Below are 25,198 nucleotides of genomic sequence, written 5' to 3'. Positions count from 1 at the left end.
AATGGGGACTTTGTACTGAAGAGGATTAGGGACACTTGGGTGGGCGTCTTTTCCAAAATTCTGGGGGAAAAGTTGTTTATATCAGCTTCATTAATTGTTTCGCACTTCGTCCTGAAAAACAATCAAAACAGAGACAAGGTTTCCAGGACGGTTTAACTTTGAGCATCTAAACTGTATATTCAATTTGGACAGTTCAATGCGGTTCATTGCCAAAATATTTGAATTACGAAACACGTAGATCGGGTTTTCTGAAGGCACCTGAATGCACCACAAAGCCCCTCCTATATCCGGTGAGAAACCGCTATCAGCCAGAAAATTGTACCGACTTGGAGTCCGTTACATGGGTATACAGTAACAGAAATCCCCGTCGTTTAAAAAAAGTACTTATTTTCGAGGTTCGGGGCCTCTAAGGGAAACTCACAGACAACATGCCCGGGGAAAGGTAACCGTACTCGGAGTGCTGCTGCCTCCTCATCCGGCTAAAGGACGGAGCAAGACGGCTAAACGCCAATGGAGAGGCCGGGTAGGCTGCTGCTGCAGTCGGAGCTCCGCGTCAGAAATGCCGCGTACGATGTAAGCCTGAGCCGGTCACTGCTCATCTGGAAGAGACGGACCTCTAGTCCCGTGTACCACCCGTTCAGACCCAGTAAGATCCGTGATTAATGTGTCTGCCTTTGTCTATGTGTCTTAATATATCTCTCTGTTGGCCTTTAAGCGCACCGCGACATCCTGTGTGATAAACAAAGAACTCAGAGAAAACGTGAAAGGGGACACACAGCAGTGTTTGGACCTGTGGATATCATGCCGTTAACTTTCCGCTCTGAGCACAATGTATCCGGACTGTAGGACCATATGAGATATGATACATCCGGTTATATAACACTCATCATCCAGTCTGACAGTGGAGGTCACTGAGGCTGCAAGCTGCAGGGACGAACAAACACACCAAACCTCATACATAATTTTAGAATATTTTAACCACAAACAACATAATGAAAAATCACAGTTTTTCAAGTAGCAGAGGGTTGAGTGATTTATTTATTCAGTAGACGTGCTTTTGTTTGTGAGCCATTGTGTCCAGCTGACGAAGGCAATTGCACCATTCACTTTATTTTAAATCCGTTTTGGACACGTCCACTTCCTTAAAAACATATGCTATGTTTGAATGGAACTGGCTACTTGATGTTTTGCTGTAAAATCTGTAACATTTTTATAAGTTTTCATCTGAAAGTTATGGGATTGTTACATAGGAAGTTTATCGAATACAGAGACTTGTTAACAGTTTCCACTACGAGATTTTAAAGAAGGATACTGCACTTAAATGCCACAGCAGTATCAAAAAGAGTACTCAAAGTAAGTACAAAATCTCCAGATGTGAAAGCGAGCCCCCTACTCACATTTCTCTCACACCATCAGTCCCAAATTAACTGGTTTACATATGAACCAGTGTGTGTTGAATAACATGGTCACACTGAGTTTGTGTTAAAGGTTACTGGCTAACCTCATGTACTTAATTACTTCTCTGTTGTTGATTTGTGACTGTAACATATTACGAATCGATCACCCGATCATTGTGTTGTCATTTGAAATGTAGATGTACCCTTCAGTGTGAGCACAACAAATAAATAAAAAATAAAAAAATAACGTTTCATAAACAAAGGTTTTATAGTTTTATATTTCTTAATACTTTAATTCTAATTTAACATTATCAGTGACATATTCAGATCAGTATAACTGTAAAGCTGGGTGGCTCTTGCTAATCGTCTGATATGCATCACTTCCCCGGTCAGGGATGTAATCATTGCTTTATGTAAATACCATGGAGTCAGGACAGACTGTTTTACAGTATTTGTCTGCTAACACAAACCTTTTGTAGTGTAAACCTGTATCATTGAACATAACAAAGATTGATAATATGTACTATTCGTGGACAGTCACATTGTCTAATACATGAACACATTAATGATGAATCATTTGAGATGATCATGGTGAACAGAAGTGTTTTAGTCTCTGTTAGAATCCAGTTAAAACCTCAGTAGAGACTACCACAGTCATTCACCTCAATATATCTTAATATAATCCTGAGTTTTATTTTGTTTTGGGAGTTAAAATATCAAAATAAGCCAAATTTGTGGTTTGCATTTGTTGTTAACCTCCCTGTGTACTCTGTGTTAAGGTTTCAGTTTGATAGTCTACATGTTTTTGCCATTTACTGCCACTTGGGGGCAGTAAACTACTGTAATGTTCATAACTATTGTTTGTTTATACACTTTTTTTGTTTTTTTTACTCATCTCCAGAGTGTAGATGTCTATAGCTTCAACATCTCAAAAGTGAGCGTAATACTTTCTAATAGCCAGCAGGGGGAGACTCTTGTTGTGTTGTATTGTATTGTATCTTTATTTCAGACATATACAGAAAAAAACAATATATACACCAGTACACATACTTGCATTTACAAATACGAATATATATGTAAATACACACACGTATGTGCTCAGAACAAAAAATAAAATAAAATAAAACAAAGTCTAAATGACATGAAATGACAATTATTAGGTCTGAAATGGAGTAGGAAGAAGTATAACATACTTGTACAGAAGTCTGTGGATGAATATCTCTCAGCTCCTTCACTTTATGAAGCTCATTCACTATTTTTATATCATGGTTAACAGAACATTAAGTCAGTTACAGTGGCTATTTTCATGTTTTATAGACAGTCTATGCTTACGGCTTTATAGAGGAGTAAAATCAAGCGTTAAAACGATGAACTTTCTCCACGGGAGCCATTGTTTGCGCTTCTCATGTGCGGTTTATTTATCCTTTTTTCTTCTTCTTCTACCTCTTTGTGATGAAAGGTTTCTTTTTCCTGTTTTAATGCAACTTTTCAACAGGTTGAAATGCACATTGAGGCATGGAGGCAAGCTTTGCTTTTTACACCAAAGAACTTGAATCTTTAAAATTTTAACTAAAGAGTTGGACATCTCTGGTGGATCATCAATGACTCACCTCACACTGCCTGTTAAAATGATCCCAACTGTTACTGCAGGAGGTGCGTGACAGTGTTTGTTTGTCAGCAGGTTACTTCTCTTCTGTTTCATCCGAGTTGGTCAGGGTTCAGTTGTTTCCAGTGTCATGGTGACAACAGCTGTGTGTGTAAAACTGAAACACACACCAGCATGTGTTTTGTATTTCAGTTGTGAATTTTTTATGTGTCCTAGTTTCTGTCTGTCTGCTGCTGGGGGTGTTGAAACGCTAAACTTTGTTGTCTGGGTCAACTTTGCTAGCGAGAGACAGAGAGAGGTGTTGAAAGACTGCTCCAACGGAACTTATTGTTTCAGAGGAAAACACGAACACAGTGTACAGTCGAGTCTTAATAGCTTACTTACAACTGGGCTCGTCAAGCACTCTTTTTGGCTGCAGTGGTTATTATTATATTTACATGCTTCCAGCTCCCGTTTCTGGTTGGTGACAACTCGTACTTTTCCACTCTCCTTTTTCTCCCTCCCTCGCGCTCACAGACGCATAACGGCAGTCCATTCTCCCTGCAGCACGGACTACACTGCCCATGAGGCTACATTCTTTAGGGCTATGCCTGTAACACTCTGCCTATTGCCTTCTTATTAAATAATTTTTGTCAATAATTTTTAAAAAATATTTCTTCGCATCATTCTGCGGGCCACAAATAGAGGTGACATGGGCCGTGAGATTGACACACAGGCATTAGAGCCGCGTTTTGTTTGTTTTTCCTCTGGTGTGGAATTACCAAAAATAGAGAGAGCATAGCCTAATATATGAAACAGGAAAAGACCGTGCCGTGTAATCCATTTATTTCAACAAAGTAACTGTATTCTGAATACCACCTTTTTAAACGGTAACTGTAATGGAATACAGTTACTCATATTTTGTATTTTAAATATGTAACGGCGGTACATGTATTCCGTTACTCCCCAACACTGAATACAGTGCAGCATTATTTACAAAGTGTGCACAATGAGATATTTGAATTTAAGAACTGAATGGGTGAACAGTATAGTGAATATTAAGAATATAACTGTAGCTTGTAATATCCCCCTAACGCCTGTATTATAAAGCAAGTTCACCATGCCCAGGATATCTTTTTCCTTATCTGGCTTCGCTCATCTTAGAATCAGCAGTCCTGCTAAGCAGTCACATGTAGCTTCTTATCAACTCAGTAAGTCAACCCAGGGTTTTTTCCAGTGTAGCTAAAAGCACGTGGCCATAAAAGAGGTAGTTTGCAGCATATGACTAATCATAGACATGAAGACATACCAGCAGAACAGCATTTTAAAAGAAAAAGAAATCTATGAGTAACTATGAGTAGGCATGAAATATGGTGTAAATGCATCTTTATACCTGACGATGTGTGACCTATAGATTAAGTGCTCTGAGTAAATTAGGCTGAAGGAACTCTATGTAGAGATCTGACTCACCAGAGAGCCCATAATACAATGCCATCCATCCATCCATCCATCCATCCATCCATCCATCCAACTTCAGCTTATACCCATAGGAGGGGTCCACCCTGGACAGTTTGCCATTCACACCTATAGCCATTTTAGAATCGCCATTAACACGCATGTCTTCGCACTGCGGGAGGAAGTTGTAAACTCCACACTGAGTTTGCATTCTTTCCCAGTGCTTGTGTGGGTTCTTCACATACTGAAAAATTGATTATGATTTGTGAGATTATTGTGTGTTTGCAATATGCTGAGTATTGCATTGTGAAGCATACAGACTGATCGACAGTGTCATTAAAACCTGTCATGTTGCATGCACCTGACAGACTAAACTGTTTGTATTACAGTCTATTCCAATTCATTTTTAATGCAAATGTGTAGACTAGCGTGCACATAGTGTACAGGTATTGTGTATGTAAGACAGCAGTCAGCAGTTGTCCTCTGAGATGAGCTGCTATCCTTTCAGCTGTACTCAAACGTTCCTCAGCTTTATGCATCACTTCTCTGATCCAGACTGTGTCTGTGGAAAGAACTGGGAGGTAACTTTTTCAAATTGTCTTCAGTGTCTGATGTGTTTTCCTTTAAGTGCATGTGATGTTAGCTTTGTCGTCTTTGGCTATCAGTCTTCCATCATGGTAAGGTGCGAAAGGAGCTGTCAATTCTCAATTCAAGTCCATTTTTGATTTAGACACAGATGGCATTTTCTGATTTCTTTCAATACCAGCTTTGCCCCACATTTCAGTTTACCTCACAAGAAAAAGCCGACAGCACAATCTGGTGGACTGAAGAAGCAGCTGAGTTTTTTATTGTAACTAAAAAGTTCAGTTTTTATTTGCAGTCCATGCAAACTTTATCTCTGTATTGTCCCTATATTGATGCGATGTTGCCGTGGAAAATACTGAAATACTTAATTAAAAAATTTTTTTCTTCACCCCCACCTGTAGTAGCCAGAAAGGAAGGCTGATTTAAAAACATGTAGACTATAAAGTTAAAAGGTGACTTAGTATCCTCATTCATTTAGGCACTTGTTGATCTGAAACCAAAGTTACATTTTTTCTGATTGTCTTAGGTTAACTTACTCTCTATCTGCTAATTACAGTGTTACCTGTATGGTTTTCCTGCAGGATTTTGTGTTCCTTTGTTTCCTCGTCGACCTGATCCAGGTAGGAGATTTAGTTCCCACAATGCAGTGGGCCACCTCCACCCCATTGTGTGGAGGTTTAGTGGTTCTGCTGTTAGTACATGTTTCTGGGTTTGATGGCTGAAGTGTGAGGTCTGTTTGTGTTGTTCCAATTTAAATAAGTGGTTTTATTCCAAAATGATGAAAAATAAAAACAAAGCAACCTCCTAACCTAACATTAGAGTAATTAAATAATCTCAGTTTCATGAAATAACCTTTACCGTCAGAAGTCATGTTTTGGAATAAACCACATGTTTAGGAGTAAAACGTGTCAGTTTAATGCTGTGTTCAGTCTGTTCATCAATAACAGATCCAACAGAAACATGTTGCCCTCCCTGTAGCTCTTGTGTCAGTGTTCGATGTGTAGTTTGGCTTTGTAGTTCCACTAATTTAGCTGACCTACTGTAGTTTGCTTAAGTTTCTTTATATGGGAGATAAACATGCTCCTGGCTTCAAGAAAACACTCTTTGGTCAAGTGTTATGTAGAGGAATAGTCTGATATTCCTCTTTTTCTTTCTTAGAGTAAGATGAAGACATACACTATATTTCCAAAAGTATTCATCACCCATCCAACTCATCAAATTCAAGTGTTCCAATCACTTCCATAACCACAGGTGTATAAAATCAAGCTCCTAGGCATGCAGAGTGCTTCTAGAAACATCTGAAAGAATGGGTCGCTCACAGGAGCTCAGTGAATTCCAACATAGTACTGTGATAGGATACCAACTATGCAATAAGTCCAGTCGTGAAATTTCATCTCTACTAAATATTCAACAATCAATTTTTAGTGGTGTTATAACAAATTGGAAGTGATTGGGAATGACAGCACCTCAGCTACAAAGTACTGGCAACACGAACTCACAGAGCGGGGTTAGCTGATGCTGGGGTGCATAGTGTGCAGAGATCTTTTTGCAGTGTCTTTTGGGAGGAATTAGAATGGAGACTGAGCCAGGCCTTCTCGTCCGATATCAGTGTCTGACATAACAAAGTTGTTTCTGGAAGAATGGTCAAAAATTCACACGAACCCATTCATAAAATTTGCAGAAAGCTTTTATGAGAAGAGTTGAAGCTGTGATAGCTGCAAAGGGTGGCTCAACAATATATTAAACCTTATGGATTAAGTGTGGGTAGTCACTCAAATCCTATTGTGTGTGAAGGCAGAAGATCGAATACTTTTGGCAGTATAGTATAGATCAAAAGTACATGGTGAAAACAAAAAGTATTGTGATTCTGCTCATAACAAGGAAAACCTTAACTGAACTAAATTTAGCCACTGTCTCATTAAACATCATCTCCTTGTCCTTTTCTGGATTGCTTCCAGTGCTTCATGGAAGTCCTGTTCTGAATTGCTGGAGTGTGTGTACGTATTTCTCATTTATTACCAAGCTAACATCAACTTCTGTGTCAAACTGACCGTGTTTTTCTCATCATGGATCATCACCGATGAGCAAAGTTTTGGAGGGTGACTGCAGCCCACCCTCCAAAAGTTAGTTTTCAGTGGAATAATACACACACTCTCAAAGTCAGCAGATCGTGGATCGGGTGAGAAATGAGACCAGAAGGAGAACCACCATTCACCATGGCTGCTCCCCTCTCGATGCGGGGTTCAGTTTTAAAGTCCCGAGGCATTTGAGGGAAAACATTTAGTGATCACAGTAGCAGCAGTGTAACAGTTCTTCCAAACACCAATCATCCCTTGATATTTAAAACACACTTTTGGTTAACACCTGGGTATTTCTTTAAATGGCATGAATGGCAAAAAAGGAGAATTTTTTTTCTTTTTAAATATTCAGCTTTCTCTAAATTATCATGCCTTAACCAGACATTCTATGGCAAGGACCCTAATCCTAAATGTGATGTAGGTCGATTTTTGTTAATAATAAAGCAACAAACTAGATTAGAGGAAAGCCTCATTAAGAATTATCAATGGCTCCTCATTGCTTTGGCAGAGGTTGACCAACAGAAGGAGAAATATGACCAGAGAAGTGCATGGAGTGTGGTTCTTCTCCTGATAAAGTATTTCCAATTAACAGCTCCAGCTCTGGTTTCAGAATTGTTATTCACCAACACAGTCTTCACTCAACATGAAGATGTGGCTCCCTATAACTTCATCAAACATAGAAAATTGTCACAATAGGACTTCCACGGAGTGAATATAAAAAAAGTCAGTAACAATGGAATCAGTCCTGAGATGCACAAGGAGCTGACCCTGAGGGGGGAATTTAAATCAGGTCAAATTTTTTTTTTTTGTTATTGGCAAAGTCACAGATCTTGATGACACCCCTGATATTTAAAGTTTATGAATGTATTTTTAAAAATATGCTACTTCTGGCTATAATGCTGTTTTGAAATGGTGAAAAGCTGATTTTGGGGGGGGGGGGGTTTGTGTTTTGTAAATAAAATATAAATATAGTAAACAGGGATTTTTACAAAGCTTTGTGTTGGAGTTCATGATGATTATTATTGAAAATGAATTGAACGTTTGTGGAAATGATCACAGCCCAGTGATACAGTAGTGTTTGAAATGGAGCCAAGGTCTCACTCAGTCTTATTTGTTATTCATGAAGTCAGAATTAAGATTAAAACCATTTTAAGATGAAAATGTGCCGTAGGTTCCTTCATGTGGAGACAGAATAGCAGAAGAGTGATTGTGATGTGAGCTGCAGATACAGATAAGTGAGTCAGAAGTGAATCCGAAAGATGACAATGCCAATATGTGGGTCATGTCACACTCGAGTATTGCTAAACTTGCTGCATCACTCTAAATATGTGGACTTGTTTCACATCATCATGACCTCATTCTAGAAAATAAGGCCAAAAGCAACAATACCCCTGGTGGTGCCTTCACATGCTGCCAGAAGGCTCTGAAATTTGAGAGCTGGCTGCTGGTTGGCGACACTAACTGCTTTGTGTGCATCTGTGTGTTGTTCAGGTGTCTGTCACAGTGTCCCAGTGTCAGAGATCATCTCTGTCAGAGAGGAAGAGGAGGAGAATGGCAGCAGACAAAGAGACGATGGCAGCTGGAAAAAGATCAGAGAAAGAGAGGGAAAGGACTGCAGGCAGGCCTTCACAGGTAATCCAAACACTGCATGATCTGCACTCTAGCACCTTGGCAATCAAAGATGGCTGATTATTAAATAAGTATTTTTTTTTTAACTTGTATCTGTTTTAGTGTTGTACGTGGAGAGGTGTCGGCAGCACCGCTGGCGGTGTGCTGAAGTCACCTTCACTTGTTCGGATGAGGCGGTGTGTCAGCACTGGGTCAGCAGCATCAGAGAGCAGCTCGCCAGTAACAGTATGATTTTACAAAAACCCACTCTGTCTGAATAACTCATGCCGCTTCCACAAACTATTTGTGACATAGTTTCTGTTGTTGTTGTTGTTGTTATTTGTGTCAACAGCCAGCAGACCAAAACATCTGCTGGTTTACATAAATCCATATGGTGGGAAGCGTCAGGGAAAACGGATCTACGAGCAGAAAGTTGCCCCCCTGTTCACACAGGCTGGAATCTCCACCAGTGTTATTGGTACGTCCAAGTCACTCACCACCCAGTCTCCAACTTCCTGTGTCAGAATTATACATGTAACACACTGAGAATCTGTGTGTTTGTTGTCATAGTGACAGAGTATGCCAATCACGCCAGAGATCACTTGAAGATGGAGGCAGAGTTGAAGAAATTTGATGGGTGAGTTTTGTTTGTCCATAATAGAAGTTCACCCATAAGCTACAGAGTGTGTCAAAAACAATCATCAGATTTCAAAAGACTGGACAAAGAAGCTTGAAGTAAGGGTTTTTAATAGTTTACATACAAAACAAGATTGTAGTCCTCCAGATACTTGGCATATGTCCAAGCAATTGTCAAACTCGTCCCACAGTTTTGTGAGCATACCTGGAGTCACTGCAGCCATTGCTGTTGTTATTCTGCCTACCAGCAACCACCTGAAACTCACAAACCCGCACCTTGTAACATTACGCGTTAGAATGCAACCACTTTGAAAAAGGAAGATTCTTTGTGATTCACCCTGTACAGTGAAGATTAATTACTTAAATGCTATAAAAAAGAAGCCGAGCACAACATAATTCAGATTCATAAACTTTTTGGACAATTACACATGATGATGATTTTCAACCAGACTTTCAGCTTTAATTCAGCAGGTTTACTAAAAGTACTGCATCAACTGTTGGTGGTGTTATGCAAATGCTCATAGATCTGATTGTACATGTAGGACAGTAAAAAATCCCTGAGCTTCCCGAAATAAATCACCACAGAAAATATCTGTGTGTTTTTCACACAACATTTATACATGTGATCTTTTAGAAAAGGTCACGGAGAGATTGTCGATGCTAATATTCCACTGTGACCCTTGCTTAGTGTGGTGTGCGTTGGAGGGGACGGCATGTTTAGTGAGATCATCCACGGACTGATCTGGAGAACACAGATCGACTGCGGCGTAGATCCAAACAGTCCAGAGGAGGCACTGTCTCCCTGCTCCCTACGCATCGGAATCATTCCTGCAGGTCTGAAACTCAGAGAAATATCACTGCTTTTCTTTTTGTGTTGGATTACAGCAAAAATGTAGGTAACTCTGACTTCATCCTAAAGGTGTAGCACTGTGTCACAGGTGTACTTCAGCAGGTTGGAACCATTACATGGTTTCTTTGGCGCCAAAGACTTATGTAAAGGTTTTCCAAGCCTCAAGGGATTATTTATTGAACTAACAGACTCTAGCGCCTGCTGTATTGTTCCAGAAACCTCCAGCTCTCTGGAGTCTGCTGTTTTGCCAGCTAACAAATCACTTTGGTCTCTCCTTGTCTAGTTTTTAAACTGTCCTTAACCTATATGAAGAGCATCTTCTTATCAGCACAAACTCTGGTACTTCATCACAAACAACTGCTATAAATAAAAAGTACATACAATACTTGTAGAATAGACACCTACAAAGACAGAGCGTGAAAAGAAAGACCAAATTGTTTGGAAGGTTTTCTATCTTTGTCTGTAAATAATATTTCCTTCTATTATTTGTATGAAAGCCTCACATCAATGCTTCAACTGATTTTCTCAGCTCTTCCCTCTTTAAGACATAAATAGCATTGTTGCTATATATAAAACATCCCGAGTGAAAAATAGCCAGACTTCTTCCTGATTTAGAAAGACAGTTTTAGCTGCTGACCTGGACAGTGATAGAGGTAATCTAGCTTTTAATGACAGGTGAGAGCCAATAAGTATGTAAGTATAAATACAGGCAGTCACTGTGACCTCATTTCTCAGTTGTGCTGGTTTGTGTCCTTGGTGTTTTCTGCTGCTGTGCTTATAAATACACACAGAGTCACCTGGGGGACATTATTCCTCTGTGCAGATACAAAAGTGAAACCGCACACCTGGGCAATTAATGGTTGCAGGTGTTTGTGTGTGCACAACAGGAGCAGCAGTGCTTTTACAATGTAAAATCACATTGTAAAGGTTTAAGAAAATAATCAGAATCGGTGATGACCGTCCTCTTTTCACTGGAATGTTCTACACTAGTAAACTGTTAGCAGATGGTGTTTGTGTTCTTTCAGCTCATTGTTTCTTCTGTCTGTTTCAGGTTCCACAGACTGCATCTGCTTTGCTTCTGTGGGCACAAATGACCCCGTGACCTCTGCACTACACATCATTGTGGGTCAGTCACATCATCTCCATGACATCAGCGGTCATAATATCCATTCCAGCAATATAACCTTTCTGAAGTCTAAAGTTAATGTTAACATGGAAACTATTTAAAAAAAAAAAAAAAAAAAGGACAAACACTCCTGGGGTAATATCTAACTATTTTGCTGAGAAAGCAAGCGTTAATGTAGACTTCAATGTCAAACATTGGTATTAGAAGTGAGAATTTGATACAGTTTAATAGAATATTTGATACATTTAACTGAACTTATTTTAAAATGTAAAACAAACCACAGCTTGGTTTGTTTTAAATTCTCAGTGTACGTGTCTGCTTGTCTTTCTTCAAAAATGGCAAACATACCATTTTTTTTAATATCTGTGTGCAGGAGACTCTCAGCCGCTGGATGTGTGCTCAGTTCATCACAACAACATGTTCCTGCGATACTCTGTGTCGCTGCTTGGATATGGTTTTTATGGCGATGTGCTATCAGACAGCGAGAGGAAGAGATGGATGGGGCCTGCAAGATATGACTTCTCAGGTGGGAAAATATATAATATCCTTTAATTTTATCTATAATGTTTTACAGATAAAGCAGAGAAATTTATTGATGTCTGATTTGTCAGAGAGGCCCGGTACTCAAAATATTAGCAAAGAGAGGTTGTTTTTATGTCACCGCTCAGTCACATCAGCCTACCACAGTCCTTCCAGTCATTTTCATTTGCTTGCACGTGTGCATTATTCATCAGAATTTCTTTTTTTGGTAATGGTCTGCAGGTCTGAAGATGTTCCTGACTCATCATTACTACGAAGGAACAGTGTCCTACCTGCCAGCCAAAGGTATCATAGGAACGCCACGAGACGCGACCAGGTGTCGATCTGGGTGAGAGATCCAAACATGTATCAACTTGTTTCCCTTTTTTCTTTAAATATATAAATACTCTTTTGAATTTATTGGAATTTTAGAGCTGATCATAAACCTGTGACCTCAGTTACAACCAAAACATTTTATAAATCCTATTCTAGTTTATTAACTCTTTGGCTATCTGACTTTCAGTTTTGCAGCTGAAGCGTTTGGTTTATGTTGCAACCAAACGCAGTCATATAAATTAAAGTGATAACCTTCTGAGGTTAAATGTAAAATGGCTTCTCATTAAAGTCCTTGTTCATTGCATCATTTAAGTAACGCTGGTTTCTCTGTAAATCTCCAGGTGTGTAATTTGTCAGCACAATGGACAGCTAAATTCAGAGAGAAGCAAGAAGTATGAGATGGATGAAGCATCAGACTCTGGTCAGTCCAAAAACAGTTTCTAATGGTCTTACTCACTGAACATTACTCCATTCCTAAATCTCCTCGTCTGGCTTTGTCATGTTTCTTTCTTGTTAAATCTCAGAAAATATTTATATTTGTGAAATAAAGACAAATATGTAACACTTCCTGAAAAATGATAAAACCGTGTCCATCCACCCATGGCTGTTCTGTAGTCTTGGTAGACATCAGCTGGCTTTGTTTTTCTAGTTTTTATTGAATTCCATACCAAACCTAATACCAACATATTATTTCTGAACACTTTGAGAAGTTATTGTCCAAGTTGACTTCAAGGTTCTCCAAGTTTATTTTGGCTCTTGTTCACAGCAAATTCACTGAGCCTAAACTTTAAACCTGAACCTCTCGATCTTCACCGAGTGCCCATTGTTCTGAGAGCTGTGACAGAAACTACCAGTTGTAGTCAATCATAATCACTAATAAGAAGTTAATAGATTTAGATAATAGATGCAAAGATTTAAGTAAGTGTATGTATATATTTGAGCCTGTGTAGACAAAAGAAAATTCCAAATAAATTTAACCTTGTGCATTTAATCCTTTTTTTTTTTCTTTTTTTTTTTTTTTTAGTTATTTAAGGTTGGAAAAAGAACAGTTCAAAGAAACCATTAATCCCAAAGTGTGTGTAAACTCCTGAGCACAACTGTAGTGATGCAACCTGCAGTAAATTCATTATGTGAGAAACATTGGACTGAATGTAGTGAATGGAACTTTTTGTTTTGTTTTGTATGTTTATAATGAATAATGTGCAAACTTTTGGCACAGAGTGAAAACTGTTTTGGCAGCAGTAACAAGTAAAGTCAAATCTGTCTGTTTTCTTTTGTTTTTCATCCAGAGAGTAGTGGCGAGTGGAGGACGATTCGAGGAAAGTTCCTCGCTATAAACGCTGCCAGCATGAGCTGTGCTTGTCCTCGCAGCCCTAAAGGCCTCTCGCCTGCTGCCCACCTGGCTGACGGCACCACAGACCTCATCCTCGTCCGAAAATGTTCCCGTTTCAACTTCCTTAGACACCTCCTACGACACACCAGCAAAGATGACCAGGTATATTTCCAGTCTAAATTAAAACAAAAACAAAAAAACATGTTTTTATTGATATTCTTTGGACATTTTGGTCCACAACTAAATACTTATTTCTCTCAATCAGTTTGACCTTACCTTCATTGAGGTCCATCGAGTGAGGCGTTTTCGTTTCATGCCACGTCACTGCCAAAGCGACTCGGACCTGGAGTTGGACTTGCATGAGAATAGCAAGCGGCAGATCTTCAGCCAGATCTGCAAAGACCACCCAGCTTGTGGCTGTGCACCCGCCTACAGCAGCTGGAACTGCGATGGCGAGATCCTGACCCACACAGGCATTGACGTCAGGTATGACGACCCTGTGGGATCTTCTTCCTTACAAATATCAAAACTTGGTTTAAGTTTTCTCTTTAAAAACAACTTCTGCTGTTTTCTCAGAGTGCACGGCCAGTTGATCAAGCTGTTTGCTCGAGGGATTGAAGAACTGCCAGTGTTTGAGGATCTCTCCAACCCCTGTGCAATATAGATCTCCACCAGTCTGTCCCCAGGCATTGGAGCCATCTGATTATGGCCGCCGCCTAAAGCACTGCTACCACCTCCATCATGTGATGCTCATCACATCTTTCACTTGAAAACTCAACTGGCTAAGTTACATTGTTACTCAACAAATGTCATCAGCGTAGTCAGAAATGAAATTTTACTTTCCAGGTCTGAGGATTTAAGGTGATTTCCTCACAGGTGGGAAGTGATGCTAAAACTGATGAAACTCTAGATGCAGAAAGTAAAACATCAACCTCAGATTTTGGATTTTTTGCTAGATGACTGTTGGTGTTTGGTTGGAATGGTTGTTGGGTGTTTGGTACCAAATTTATTTAATATTGAACTCAGGCTTGAAGCTGAGACTTGCACAGTTTTAGAGTGAACTCAAAACCAAAGAAACCAAGACTCAAACAATGAACGTGTCCATGTCTGCACAGCCTAAATTGTCCTGTAGTTCTTGAGTCCTGTGATAGTGAGGTCCTGACCCACTATGCCAGTCTTATTTTCTCTTAACTCAGACTTGTTTTGATTTGATTTCATTCTTTCTTTGTTGTTTGTCTCATTGTTTTACTTATCAACTCAGATTTGACTCTCTCACTGACTTGTTTTTTTTAATCTGGACTTGTTATGATTGATATGTGTTCAGCTTCACCTTTGATGCTGAAACATGTGTTAATCACAAGTAATGCTAACTTGTTTTATCATTATTGGTGTTTGTTTTGTGACAAATCTTTGTCCAGTCTCGTTTCCATCTTCTATCTGTTTTGACCAGTCATGGGTACTGTTCCTAATCGTTTTCAGTCAAAGCTCCAACTCTTAAGCTAGTTAAACTGTTCAAACATTTGGGCTTTGATTTTGATCTGTCACAAGTGTTTCAATATCTTGCTCTTGTTATGGTCTTCTTTCTCAGTTTCAGATGTTCGGAATTAACTGTTACATGCCAGACACCCTACAATCATTCCCAGAGTCATCTGATCAATAGGGGTTTTAGCTCATTCATTAAAGGTTGAAGGAGATTGGGTGAGTATTTACAGAAAATAATTCTGATGAGACTTGTTTCCACAGCTCCAACTTTTCATCTATCAATCACAGCGTTCACTGCAATGGGACGCATTCAGCTTCTCAAACAAGTCCATCAGAGTTGTCTCTTTGGTTCCTTACTTTTTTCTGTGAGACTCGAGCTCAGTCGTAGCTTTGCAATCATTTTTTCACTCTTTTTAATTATCAGAAAATAAGAAAAAAAATTCTCAAAGATACTTTTCAGTCTCATTTCAGTCAAGCTGGTCATGGCTGGGTAAACTGAGCAGCGCACAAATAAATCCTTTTTATCTTCCATTTCTGCTGAATATGCAACTCAGTCTGAGTACAGACACAAAGAAAGAAAAAAACATGATGCTTTAACAGCAGTTTTACACACTAACTGTACAATAATCTGTAATGTCTGTGATATGTGAGCTCAAGCTGTAGCTGTAAAATCAGTTTTTCTGTAGTAAAGCATCATTTTGAATTCTTTTGTCAAGTTAATATTGCTTCATCAAAATCTCAAGATGGTCATCTGAACCTTCCAAAAGTCAAAAAAAAACATTTTATAGCCATTGCAGTTTTTTGTTTGTTTTATGTTGGGTTTTTTTGTTTTGTTTTTTTCAAAGCTGTTCCTCACAGTGAGACATTAAATGGCCAAAAGAATGCAGACAGCTAAAAAACAATGTCATGTGGATGAAACACATAGTCCAAAGCTACAGGGATTAATCTCCTGCAATACTCTCTGTAGTATGTTCCCATTGAAAGTCACAACAGCATTACTGGAGTCCCGTATTGATATTGTATGAAGGTCGGACTCATCTTAGGTGCTGCGTTTAACCTGTGAGAGGCTCTATGAAGGCCAAACTCCCATTTCTATACTACCTAAGCACCCTGTGCTCAACTCTATGGGTTCAGTTAGTTTAAAGTGTGTATGAGCCGTTGCAACCCTGCTTTAGATGATATGCTAAAGCTCTGATGTCAGCATTACTAGTCAATGTCACAGATGAAATCTGCTCTGTAAAAACTTCTGTTCCTGAAGTGCAGGAACATGAAATAATTCCAGACAGAATTTATGCCTAAGAAAAATCTGAATTGCTGTTAGACACTGCCTAATAGAAACGCACAATCTTTGGAATACTGGCAAAGGGGTATTTCGTTAAGAGTGTCTTCTTTCACAGCATCACAGGTGAAAAGGTTAGGGAAACACTGCAACAAAAACTTTCCCTAAAGAAAGGGAAGGCTGTAAGTGTTTAATCCACACATACTTGAGTTTTCTTGGTAAATAAAATTGTGGTTAAATGCTCTACTTACTGTGAGAAATGGTTTTGTTTTTCTAAACTGTGGCTGTGTTGAAGAAAACTTCTTTGTAAAGTTCAATTTGGCCACAAAGAGAGAACATTCACACACCAGTCTCTTTCATTTCTAGAAACCTTCAGCAAACATCGCTGAGCATGTCGTAGCCCAAAGGCCTCTGTAGCCACTGCTCACTGTGTGCACAAGATTTTTCGATGTAGAAAATGAAGAAATGTAGCAGCCTTAACTGTTATGTTAGCCATCTTCATGGTGAAATTCTTTGTGAGGTTTCAAGAGAGGTCTGCCTAATTCTTATATAGACATATTTCTGTTATTATTGTATTGAATCATCATGATCGTCCCAGAGAATAACTGTTTGAATCAGTAACGTGGAAATTTAACAGAGAAAGGAAGATGAGCATCAGCACTGGAATCTCAGACTGTAGATGGTGTTTGTATGTTTACCAGTGCACCTGTTTCCTTTCCACCCATGTTGAGCTGGACTCAAACTGATGGAGAAGGGACCCAGTAGCAGCTGATGATAAACTGCAACACCTACCAATCAGCTTTCAGATTTATTCTTGTTAATCGGACCGAATACCAGCAGGGGTTCACTGATGTAGCAGTTTGTCTGTGTCTGTGATAGATGTAACTCAGGCCACAGGTCTTCAGAGCTCCACAACCTTTGAAACCAACCAAAATACATGGGATAACATCCATGATTTAGGAAAGCTGGTAAACTGGGTTCTAAGGACAGGCCTGTGTTAACTGGAATTAAATAGACCTCTGAAGACCTTCAGCTGAGCTGCCTTTCACATCCTGATTTAGCTTTTAAAGTTGTATAAATCAATAGTTACTCTGCTGTAACACCCCCTTAAAAAAGCCACCAACCAAATACATTAAAACTTATCCACAGAGGTCGACTGATGACCGAAACAAATATATATTTGCATTTAGCCAACTATTAAAATGTGTTCCATAATTATAGCTTTATTTATTAGTCAAAGTAGAAATTGGTAAATTAATTTGCTTGTTTTCATTAATTGAAAGTACTGGATTGATACTATAGCCGCTGAGCTTACTGCTAACACATAGTTAGCCAGCCATAGTAGCTAGTCTTGCAAGCATAGTTTTTAACGAGCAATGTAGCAAAACTGTCCAACCTAGCACAATGCTGGATTACACTGCAAACACAGTGAGAGAAATCACCCCGGAAAGGCTTTGTTAGGTAGTGAGCACTGAATCTGTAATCATAGGACTTTATCTGTCGACTTAGTAGTACTCACACTTGCTAATTTGGGCTTAGTGGGGTATGCACAAAGACAGTTGTGAATACAATCAGTGCATTTAAAAAAAAAAAAAAATACCTGAATGGGGTCAAGAAGCTGTGTGTGAAACCTCTGACTCATCAACAAACCAGTAGTGGAGGATGCATTGTTGGTGCAGATAGATTTCACAAGTATCTATCTGGAATACATGTGTTGCATTTCTTTCTTTTTTGTTGATGCCTTTGATGAAGACATCAGGTCATCAGTGCATGTTTTGCTTTGTGTCTGTCATTGAATACTATTAAAAGCTTAAAATTCATTTACATGTCATGTAATAGTTGCATGATGATCAACATGTTGCAAAGAAAAATAAAATGGTGATGTAACTGGGAGTTCCAGAGAAAGTGATTATATTTGAATCTATAGAGGCAGATGTAACCATGTCATAGTGTTGTTAAACATGTAGAATGAACTGCAAGCAGTATTTTTAGCACTTATTAATCGTATTTACTTTTCTGATTAATAGTGTATAAAAACTAAGTGTCCATTCTTTTCATATCACTGAGTCTATTTTGAGCATTCTTTTAACCAGCCCTGTTCCAGTTATGTGAAGCACTGTTTCATTTAAAGGCTCTCCTGCTTACTAATTATTATTAATATAATCTCCAACACTGTAGTTCAATCTGACACTGAACACTAGTTTGATCTGGTGAATCAGTCGACCTCTAGCTGTAATCTGAGCTGTAACTTATACCTTCTGCTGTAGCTGTTGCATTATCAACAAATAAAATATTTTCAACACTTCATGTTCAGAGTTATGCAGTTTGTCTCGGCCTCTAGGAAACAAATCAGAATTAACATGGCTGATCATATAGACGTGTAGAGGAGAGTGTGCTGTCAGGGTCAGCACAACCTGTGTGTGTAGAGCCAGTCACCCATAGTTAACCTGAAAAAAAGCATCCCTGTGTTTTTGAGCAACGCATTACTCTAATATTGCAACCAAATAATAAAAAAAAAAAGTATGGCTATTCTATGTGAAATATTATGAAACTGTTTTGTTCATAATGGTACGTAAAATTTATTTGTGTGGCACTTTTTAAGCCAGGAATCTGTTGCAAAGTGATTTACAGGGAATTAATATATAGACAAAAACATCATATTACAAAAGAACATTACTCAAATGCCTGTCTAAATATGAGTTTTCAGGTGTATTTTAAAAGAAGCCACAGGTACATTGGTGGTTGAAGGTGATTTAATCTCCTCAATTTCTCCTTGCTATTTGGGCTCCGATGAATATAAAAACAAAGAATTACCTGATTTTCTTTTTTTTGCCTGATTTTTGTTTCTGAGATAAATGAGAGCCACATAAGAGGACGTTCGTTTTACATTTCAATAGAACTGTGGCAGTATAATGTCCTCGTAAGTGGATATCAGGCCCCTGTAGAGTAAAATTAGTATTTTGGTCTAGACAGCCCAAAATGTGATGTCCACATGTATGTGGACGTCAGGTCCTAGGAGGATAAAGGAGCCTTTGACAGACAAGTAAAGAGCATTACAAGAATCTAATCTAGAGGAGCTGAAGGATGAACAAGCATTTCCAATTTAACTTTGGAGACAACAGTCCTGAGTTTAGTGATCTTTCTTAAATGAAAAAAAGCAGGAGCGGGTCAAAGACTTGGTATGAGCATCAAAAAACACAGACTCATCAAAAATTAACCCAAGATTCCAAACAGTAGCTGGAGAAGGGACCTAGATGTTGTATAATTTGGGGCTTAATACTCTCTCAAGCAAGAATTAAATACTCAGTCTTGTATGTGTTCAGCTGCAGACAATTGTTTGGCATCCAACCATTGATTGCCCAGTCCATTAGAACAGATCGTTTTTCCAATTCACAAATTTTAAAAGAAATGTACAGTTAGATATAATCTGCATGCAGATGATAGGAAATAATTTTAAAATGACTAATGATAAGGCCTAATGGCAGAATATATACTGAGAATAACAAGGGGCTTAAAACCGATCCGACCACATGAAAATCCAATTACATCTCACCAAAATTTTCTCACTGAAATCAAAAGTGTTCTGAGGTGAACCATTTTAGGACAGATCCAGATATCCCTACCATATGATTGAAATGGTGAAACTTTAAGGACAGAGTGTAACTTTCTAAAAGCCGACTGAAAGTTGGCAAGAATATTGTGCTTCTCCAGTGCCTTCCTTGCTTGTGTCCAAACAGCCTTTTCTATTATTTCAGCAATGAAAGGAAGTTTTAAGATGTGCCTGTATCTTGTCTGTAGTGTCAGATCCAGACCAAATGTACAGACTGACATGAAGACAGCATGCTATTAATTCATGTGAACAGTAGCTAAGCATCATAGGACTTTAACAATGGAGTGTAAAGTACCTATATGCATTTTGCCCCATAAATAAAACAATAAGACAAATCATGGCGAAAAGCATTCTGCCATGATTTGTCTCATAGTGTCACTTAATATTATATTCCTTGAGCACTGAAATGTTCTGTGACCACACCAAGCACAGAGGCCTCCCATTTACCTCTGTGAACAAATAGGATATTATCCATTTTCATGGAATAAAATCCACACTCGGTCCACTTTTCTCCTTATTGATTTTTAAGAGGTTTCCATGAACAGCAACATACTTGACTTTCTAGCTTTTCGATGTTTCTGCTATTCTTATTATGTATTTGTAACACCCAATGGACAGATAAGGAAAAGAGTCATTGCAATTTATTTTCAAATAAATCTGTAATTGTCACAGTTACGAGGAGTGGGTCTGATTGTTTGCCGGCCACTTCCAGCTGGTGACCTAAGATTGACACTAGTAAATGATTTCCAGTAGCTAAGGCTCAGCATAATGATGATAGGAGTACATTAGTATGCAGAACATGATTCACTCCTGAATAAAAGCTTTATCAAAAAGAAATGTTTTAAGCCTAAACGTAAAGGGTTCCAGAAGAGAGAGGCCTCTACTTCCCATCTCAAATTTATTGCATTTAACTATGAATAAAAAAAACTCCAAAAGCTCAGATTTACAGAAGCATTAATCGACCAGAGGCCCGGGCATGATGTCACTGCTCTTCAAGATGGGCAACAACAAGAATGTTTGTACATTGTTATTGGAGTAAGTCTTAATTACTAGTTGTCTCTGAAGCAAACAGAAGCACAAATCCCAATAATAAAAAAGATTGAAATGTGTGTGTTTGCCGATCAATACTCAGCAGTGACGTGTTGCTAATTTCATGTGAGCAAACAGGATGCAGCTCTCACAGGTGATTAAAGCTCATTAAGGATGGTCGATCCCATATCATTAACATTTCAGGATGTCAACAAGCCAACCCGCAGCTGGAAAATCCAACTGCAAACTTAATCTGTTGACAGAATAAATAATCAGAACTGTAAAATCAGAGTGAAGTCTGGCAGAGGTCGATACCTGAGGAGGTACAAAAGGATGTGGTGCGGAGCTCGACATCAGTCTGCGGGGTTGATTTCAGCAGGATCAGTGCAGGTGAGTCTCAAAGGGCATTGACTGTACTGAGTGTGTTCATTTAAGCTTTCCTTTTGGAAGTGCAAAGAAAGAGATCTATTAATGCTGAGCCAGACCTAAATATAGATCTAATGCAGTTGGATTTTCTTTACAGAAGTAACAGTCACTGCATTTGATTTGTTTCCTTTGTAATTTCATTGTCTTGCCTTGTTTTGATCATGCGGACCATCTTAGCCACAAATGATTTCTTAGCTTTCCTGTTTTGTTTGAAACAGCGATGCCTGTTTAGCTTCTCGCTCACCACAAAGCTCAAAGAGACATCATTGTTTTTGATAAAGCAGCATTTTAAGCAGTTTTGTTTTTTCTCAATTTGAACATTTTGACATATGATATTCTTGCACGCAAAGATGTGTTGGTTAATTGAAGGTGTTACTGGAGAGGATTGTCAGTTTTTCCTAAATTTCAGTTTTGTCCATAGTACCTATCCTGTAAGTACCCACTTTTCAATAAGACTTGCATTTATATTCCTGTTTTATCCATCCAGTTATTTCCACTGCGCATGTAAATAAAAGCAGTAATCAACAGGCATGTTTTAAACATTGTTGCTGTCTGAGACATACACTGAAAGAATATTTTAAAAGAAGTTAGATTTCAGAAAGAAAGAACGAGAGGATGGTATGAAGAAAGAAATAAACAGTTAATTTGCTCTGAATCAGGATTATTTTGGTCCAGTGATATTGTAGTTTGTTCCAGATGTGTTGGATGAGACGCAGGTCACAAGGAGAACTTTGTTAAACAAACCTAAGTTTACTGAAGAAAGTCTGAATCATTTGCTTGCCTTCTAAGGAGATTATCATCTTTACCATCTTCATGATGCCATCCATCAGCGTCACTCAGGTTTTCCTGCTGTTTTCCTTCCTCCACCTCATCACATCACTTCCTGTCAGGTAACGTTCCATCCCCAAACAAATTTTTCAGATTTTGCTAAAATTCAATAATCTGAAATTATAAGATAATAATTATAATTATTATACAAAGATTTATGATTCCTCAACAGAGTTCAGAAATGTTCTTGAAATGTTCATCTTCCTTTCATGTAACCTCAGGGACCAGGATGAAGTGGAAGAATTCCTGACTCAAATCAGACCCCTGAACGCACCATGGTCTCTGTCAGCAAATTCTGCAGATGCTCTGGTTGAGGCCAGACTCAGGTGAGTTTACATTAAAAGTGATTCTTCACTTAAATGTGGGATTGGATCTCATATACACAGAGTGAGATTTTGCAATAAGACCTAACCGTTGCTGCTGTTACTCTACTTTTTGGAGCCATTTTTGCAATGAGTTTCAGCTTATTGTATAGCTCACTGACATGACTCTCACAACTGTCTTCCATTAGCATTGGGCTACTTTAAGTGGACGAGGAGCATCAGTGTCAGCTCTAACATCTTTTTTTCCACTGTACAAAAAGCGTCAACAGTATTTGTGTAATAAGTGATGCATTTCCTTTTTATTGTAGATAAAATTGTGCACATTCAAAATCATATACAGGTAAACATAAAACTGAGATGAATGATAATGTGATTGTGTTTCAGGCAGCTGATGTCTTCAGGTCTAGACCGCAGGAGGCAGCTGGGAGACATCGAGTTCTCAAACAGATACTCAGAGTTTCTGCGCTCTAAAGCCAAACACACCTCAATCTGTGCTTTTCTGCGCCGCATGCAAGGCATAAAGAAGAGGTGCGACATGTGACAGGCACATTATAAGAACAGTGAAACATATTCTAACACTAACGATGGAAAAACTTGTGACTCCATACACAGCAGTCCCTCTAAGCTGACTTTTCGCTTTTTATGCATCAAAATCAGACAAGAGTTATCTCCAACTTTTTAAAGATAGGTCTCAAATAAAAGTAGTAAGCATATAAGAGACGAACAAATAAAGGCAGAAACAGGAACAGTTTGAAGTAATATGAGCACTGAATAATTCTCCACAGCACAAATTCCAACAACAGGTTTGTGTTGCACTCCGTGCTCTGCTGTCGTTCTTCTGTAACACTGTTTTCATTCAGGTATTAGTGTCACCTCACTTCCAATTTAATTAACTTTCGGATCTTTTACTGACACAGTCTTTCCCTGACTGGCTTTTATTGTGAAGTGCTGAGTTTCATTGACTACAGTTAATCAGCAATGGAAGAAAACAGCTGAGTAGAATTCGCAAAAAACTATGAAATAAAGTGTTTGGGTTTTTGTTTTTCACAATCTACCTGGTTGGATTTTCAACTTAGTGGCAAGTTGAACGTTTTGAGTGAAATTTCACACTTCCTGTAGTATTTTCATATTAAAAGCACTATGGCGTAGCAGAGTAAAGTGTATGACATGGTTTGAATGAATTGGAAGCGTTGTTCTTAATAAAACATTGAGATGTAAAATTAGATACATACTAATATATAAAACTGGAGATAGTTACGGTGTGCCGCTACTATAAAGTAATAAAGGTTTTAGTTCAGCAGACATCATTAGAGAGTTTATATTTTCTTCATTAATGGCTCTTTGTGTTTTTATCCGCACGTGTCAGCATGTTTTTTATGCCGTGTTTGTTCACAGTGCGGTGGGAGCAGACACGGAGAAAGTGAATCTGCTGCTGAAACAGTACATGTGTCCGTCTGTCTACAACAACTGGCCCACCGACCTGTAGAAGACTCAGTGAGATGAGGAGGTCCAATGTGATGTTAGTTGGAAAATGTTGGAAACTGATGATCTGAATAAATGTGTGTAAATGCAGCTGTTATCTTATTTAGTGTGGGAACACATCACTTTGTTATTAAATATGTTTTATGAAGTACTTTTCAGTGACTAGTGTGTTTCATAATTATGTGCAGGATTTGATATTTGTGCATACAAGAATGCATTGTGCTGCAATAACTTGTCCTGAAGGTGGCGCTAAATGAAAACTTAAAGGCTCATGTCAGGGTTTTGAAGTCTGTTTGATATCGTGCTGAGACCCAGCCTGTTCATGTATGTCCTCTGTGGTGGACGCACATATCACAAAAAATTAAAGAAAGATATTTTTATTGAAAGATATTTTTCTACCTCCGTTCTCAGGAGGATCAGTTCCTGAACGCAAAGCCATAGAAAAAAATTCCTCCAACCATCCAAGTCATGGTGTGCATGTTGTATTTACACATAGCTCAACTCAAGCAACTTGAATTTAAATTTCACTTCTAATTTAAAAATGCAGCTTGTTTTCAACCTCCAACTTCAATTTTCTTCAGTAAGAACAGCTGTCATCTTTAAAGCGTAAATAATATTCATATTAAAAAAGGTATGGATATGAAAAAATGCTTGGAACACATCGATAAATAATGCATCTGAAATGTAACAGGACCAGTTCTAATGGCAGGAGTCTTTTTCGAGAAGCGCTATGAAAAACATAAAGCACAATTATATATTCCTTTCTTAAATTTATAGCTCCTTCTACAAAACAACAGACACACACAGGTGTCAGGAACGATGCAATGGGAGACCAACGGGTGGATGATGGGTGTAACTGGGAGAGGATATTACATACACACATATAGTATATGTATTATTAATAGGGTCAGGTTAACCCTAACCAGTGGGTCTGCATGTGGCTCTTTACCCACTAAAGAGCCGCATGTCATTGCTGACCTCTGCTCTAGGAGGAGTAGAAGTTCTTGTGAATTGCAGAGGCATGAACAGATGGATGAACTGATAGATAGATGCGTCATCAATGCAGAAACTGATCTGTTTGTTATCTGGATGAGCCAAAAAGCAAATTACTCCAAGGCACTCTCTTTTTAATAGCATTTAAAATAATATATTAATGATCATATTAACACACAAAAAACCCAGTCAGTTGAAAATATTTTTTGTTTTTAATTTAAAATAGTGTATCTTGGAG

At 38.5% G+C, this 25,198-nt stretch overlaps 2 protein-coding genes across 3 annotated transcripts; both read left to right on the top strand.

The window, feature by feature from the left end:
- The first annotated feature begins 294 nt into the window (after positions 1-294).
- On the top strand, positions 295-18,576 carry LOC146705113 (ceramide kinase-like). 2 transcript variants are annotated; one of them, XM_085462700.1, is made up of 14 exons: positions 295-646; positions 5,604-5,642; positions 8,592-8,732; positions 8,832-8,954; positions 9,061-9,186; positions 9,279-9,345; positions 10,033-10,178; positions 11,246-11,320; positions 11,694-11,846; positions 12,083-12,188; positions 12,517-12,596; positions 13,465-13,670; positions 13,774-13,994; positions 14,085-18,576. In XM_085462700.1, the coding sequence occupies exons 1-14, from the start codon at positions 511-513 to the stop codon at positions 14,170-14,172; spliced, it is 1,707 nt and encodes a 568-aa protein (XP_085318826.1). In that variant the 5' UTR covers positions 295-510; the 3' UTR covers positions 14,173-18,576. The 2 variants fall into 2 exon arrangements, with proteins under 2 accessions (XP_085318826.1, XP_085318827.1); XM_085462701.1 differs by lacking the exon at positions 5,604-5,642.
- A 2,665-nt stretch (positions 18,577-21,241) lies between these two features.
- LOC146705112 (uncharacterized) lies at positions 21,242-24,079 on the top strand. Its single transcript, XM_085465169.1, has 5 exons — positions 21,242-21,298; positions 22,124-22,224; positions 22,384-22,488; positions 22,870-23,013; positions 23,881-24,079. The coding sequence occupies exons 1-5, from the start codon at positions 21,242-21,244 to the stop codon at positions 23,969-23,971; spliced, it is 498 nt and encodes a 165-aa protein (XP_085321295.1). The 3' UTR covers positions 23,972-24,079.
- Positions 24,080-25,198: the final 1,119 nt, after the last annotated feature.

The sequence above is a fragment of the Copadichromis virginalis genome, linkage group LG7, assembly GCF_057382275.1.
Source record: "Copadichromis virginalis isolate Kocher_CV1m ecotype Utaka linkage group LG7, C_Virginalis_male_GT1.1, whole genome shotgun sequence".
NCBI classification, from domain to species: domain Eukaryota; kingdom Metazoa; phylum Chordata; class Actinopteri; order Cichliformes; family Cichlidae; genus Copadichromis; species Copadichromis virginalis.
Note: the sequence above shows the minus strand (reverse complement) of the source record. Positions and strands in the feature narration are given on the sequence as shown.

Excerpts from the sequence above, each read along its gene's own strand:
- LOC146705113 (XM_085462700.1), top strand. The coding sequence starts at position 511 with ATGGAGAGGCCGGGTAGGCTGCTGCTGCAGTCGGAGCTCCGCGTCAGA. Across the intron at positions 647-5,603 it reads GTACCACCCGTTCAGACCCA|GATTTTGTGTTCCTTTGTTT; the intron begins GTAAGATCCGTG and ends GTTTTCCTGCAG. Across the intron at positions 10,179-11,245 it reads CATCGGAATCATTCCTGCAG|GTTCCACAGACTGCATCTGC; the intron begins GTCTGAAACTCA and ends TGTCTGTTTCAG.
- LOC146705112 (XM_085465169.1), top strand. The coding sequence starts at position 21,242 with ATGTGGTGCGGAGCTCGACATCAGTCTGCGGGGTTGATTTCAGCAGGA. Across the intron at positions 21,299-22,123 it reads TTTCAGCAGGATCAGTGCAG|GAGATTATCATCTTTACCAT; the intron begins GTGAGTCTCAAA and ends TTGCCTTCTAAG. Across the intron at positions 22,489-22,869 it reads CTGGTTGAGGCCAGACTCAG|GCAGCTGATGTCTTCAGGTC; the intron begins GTGAGTTTACAT and ends ATTGTGTTTCAG.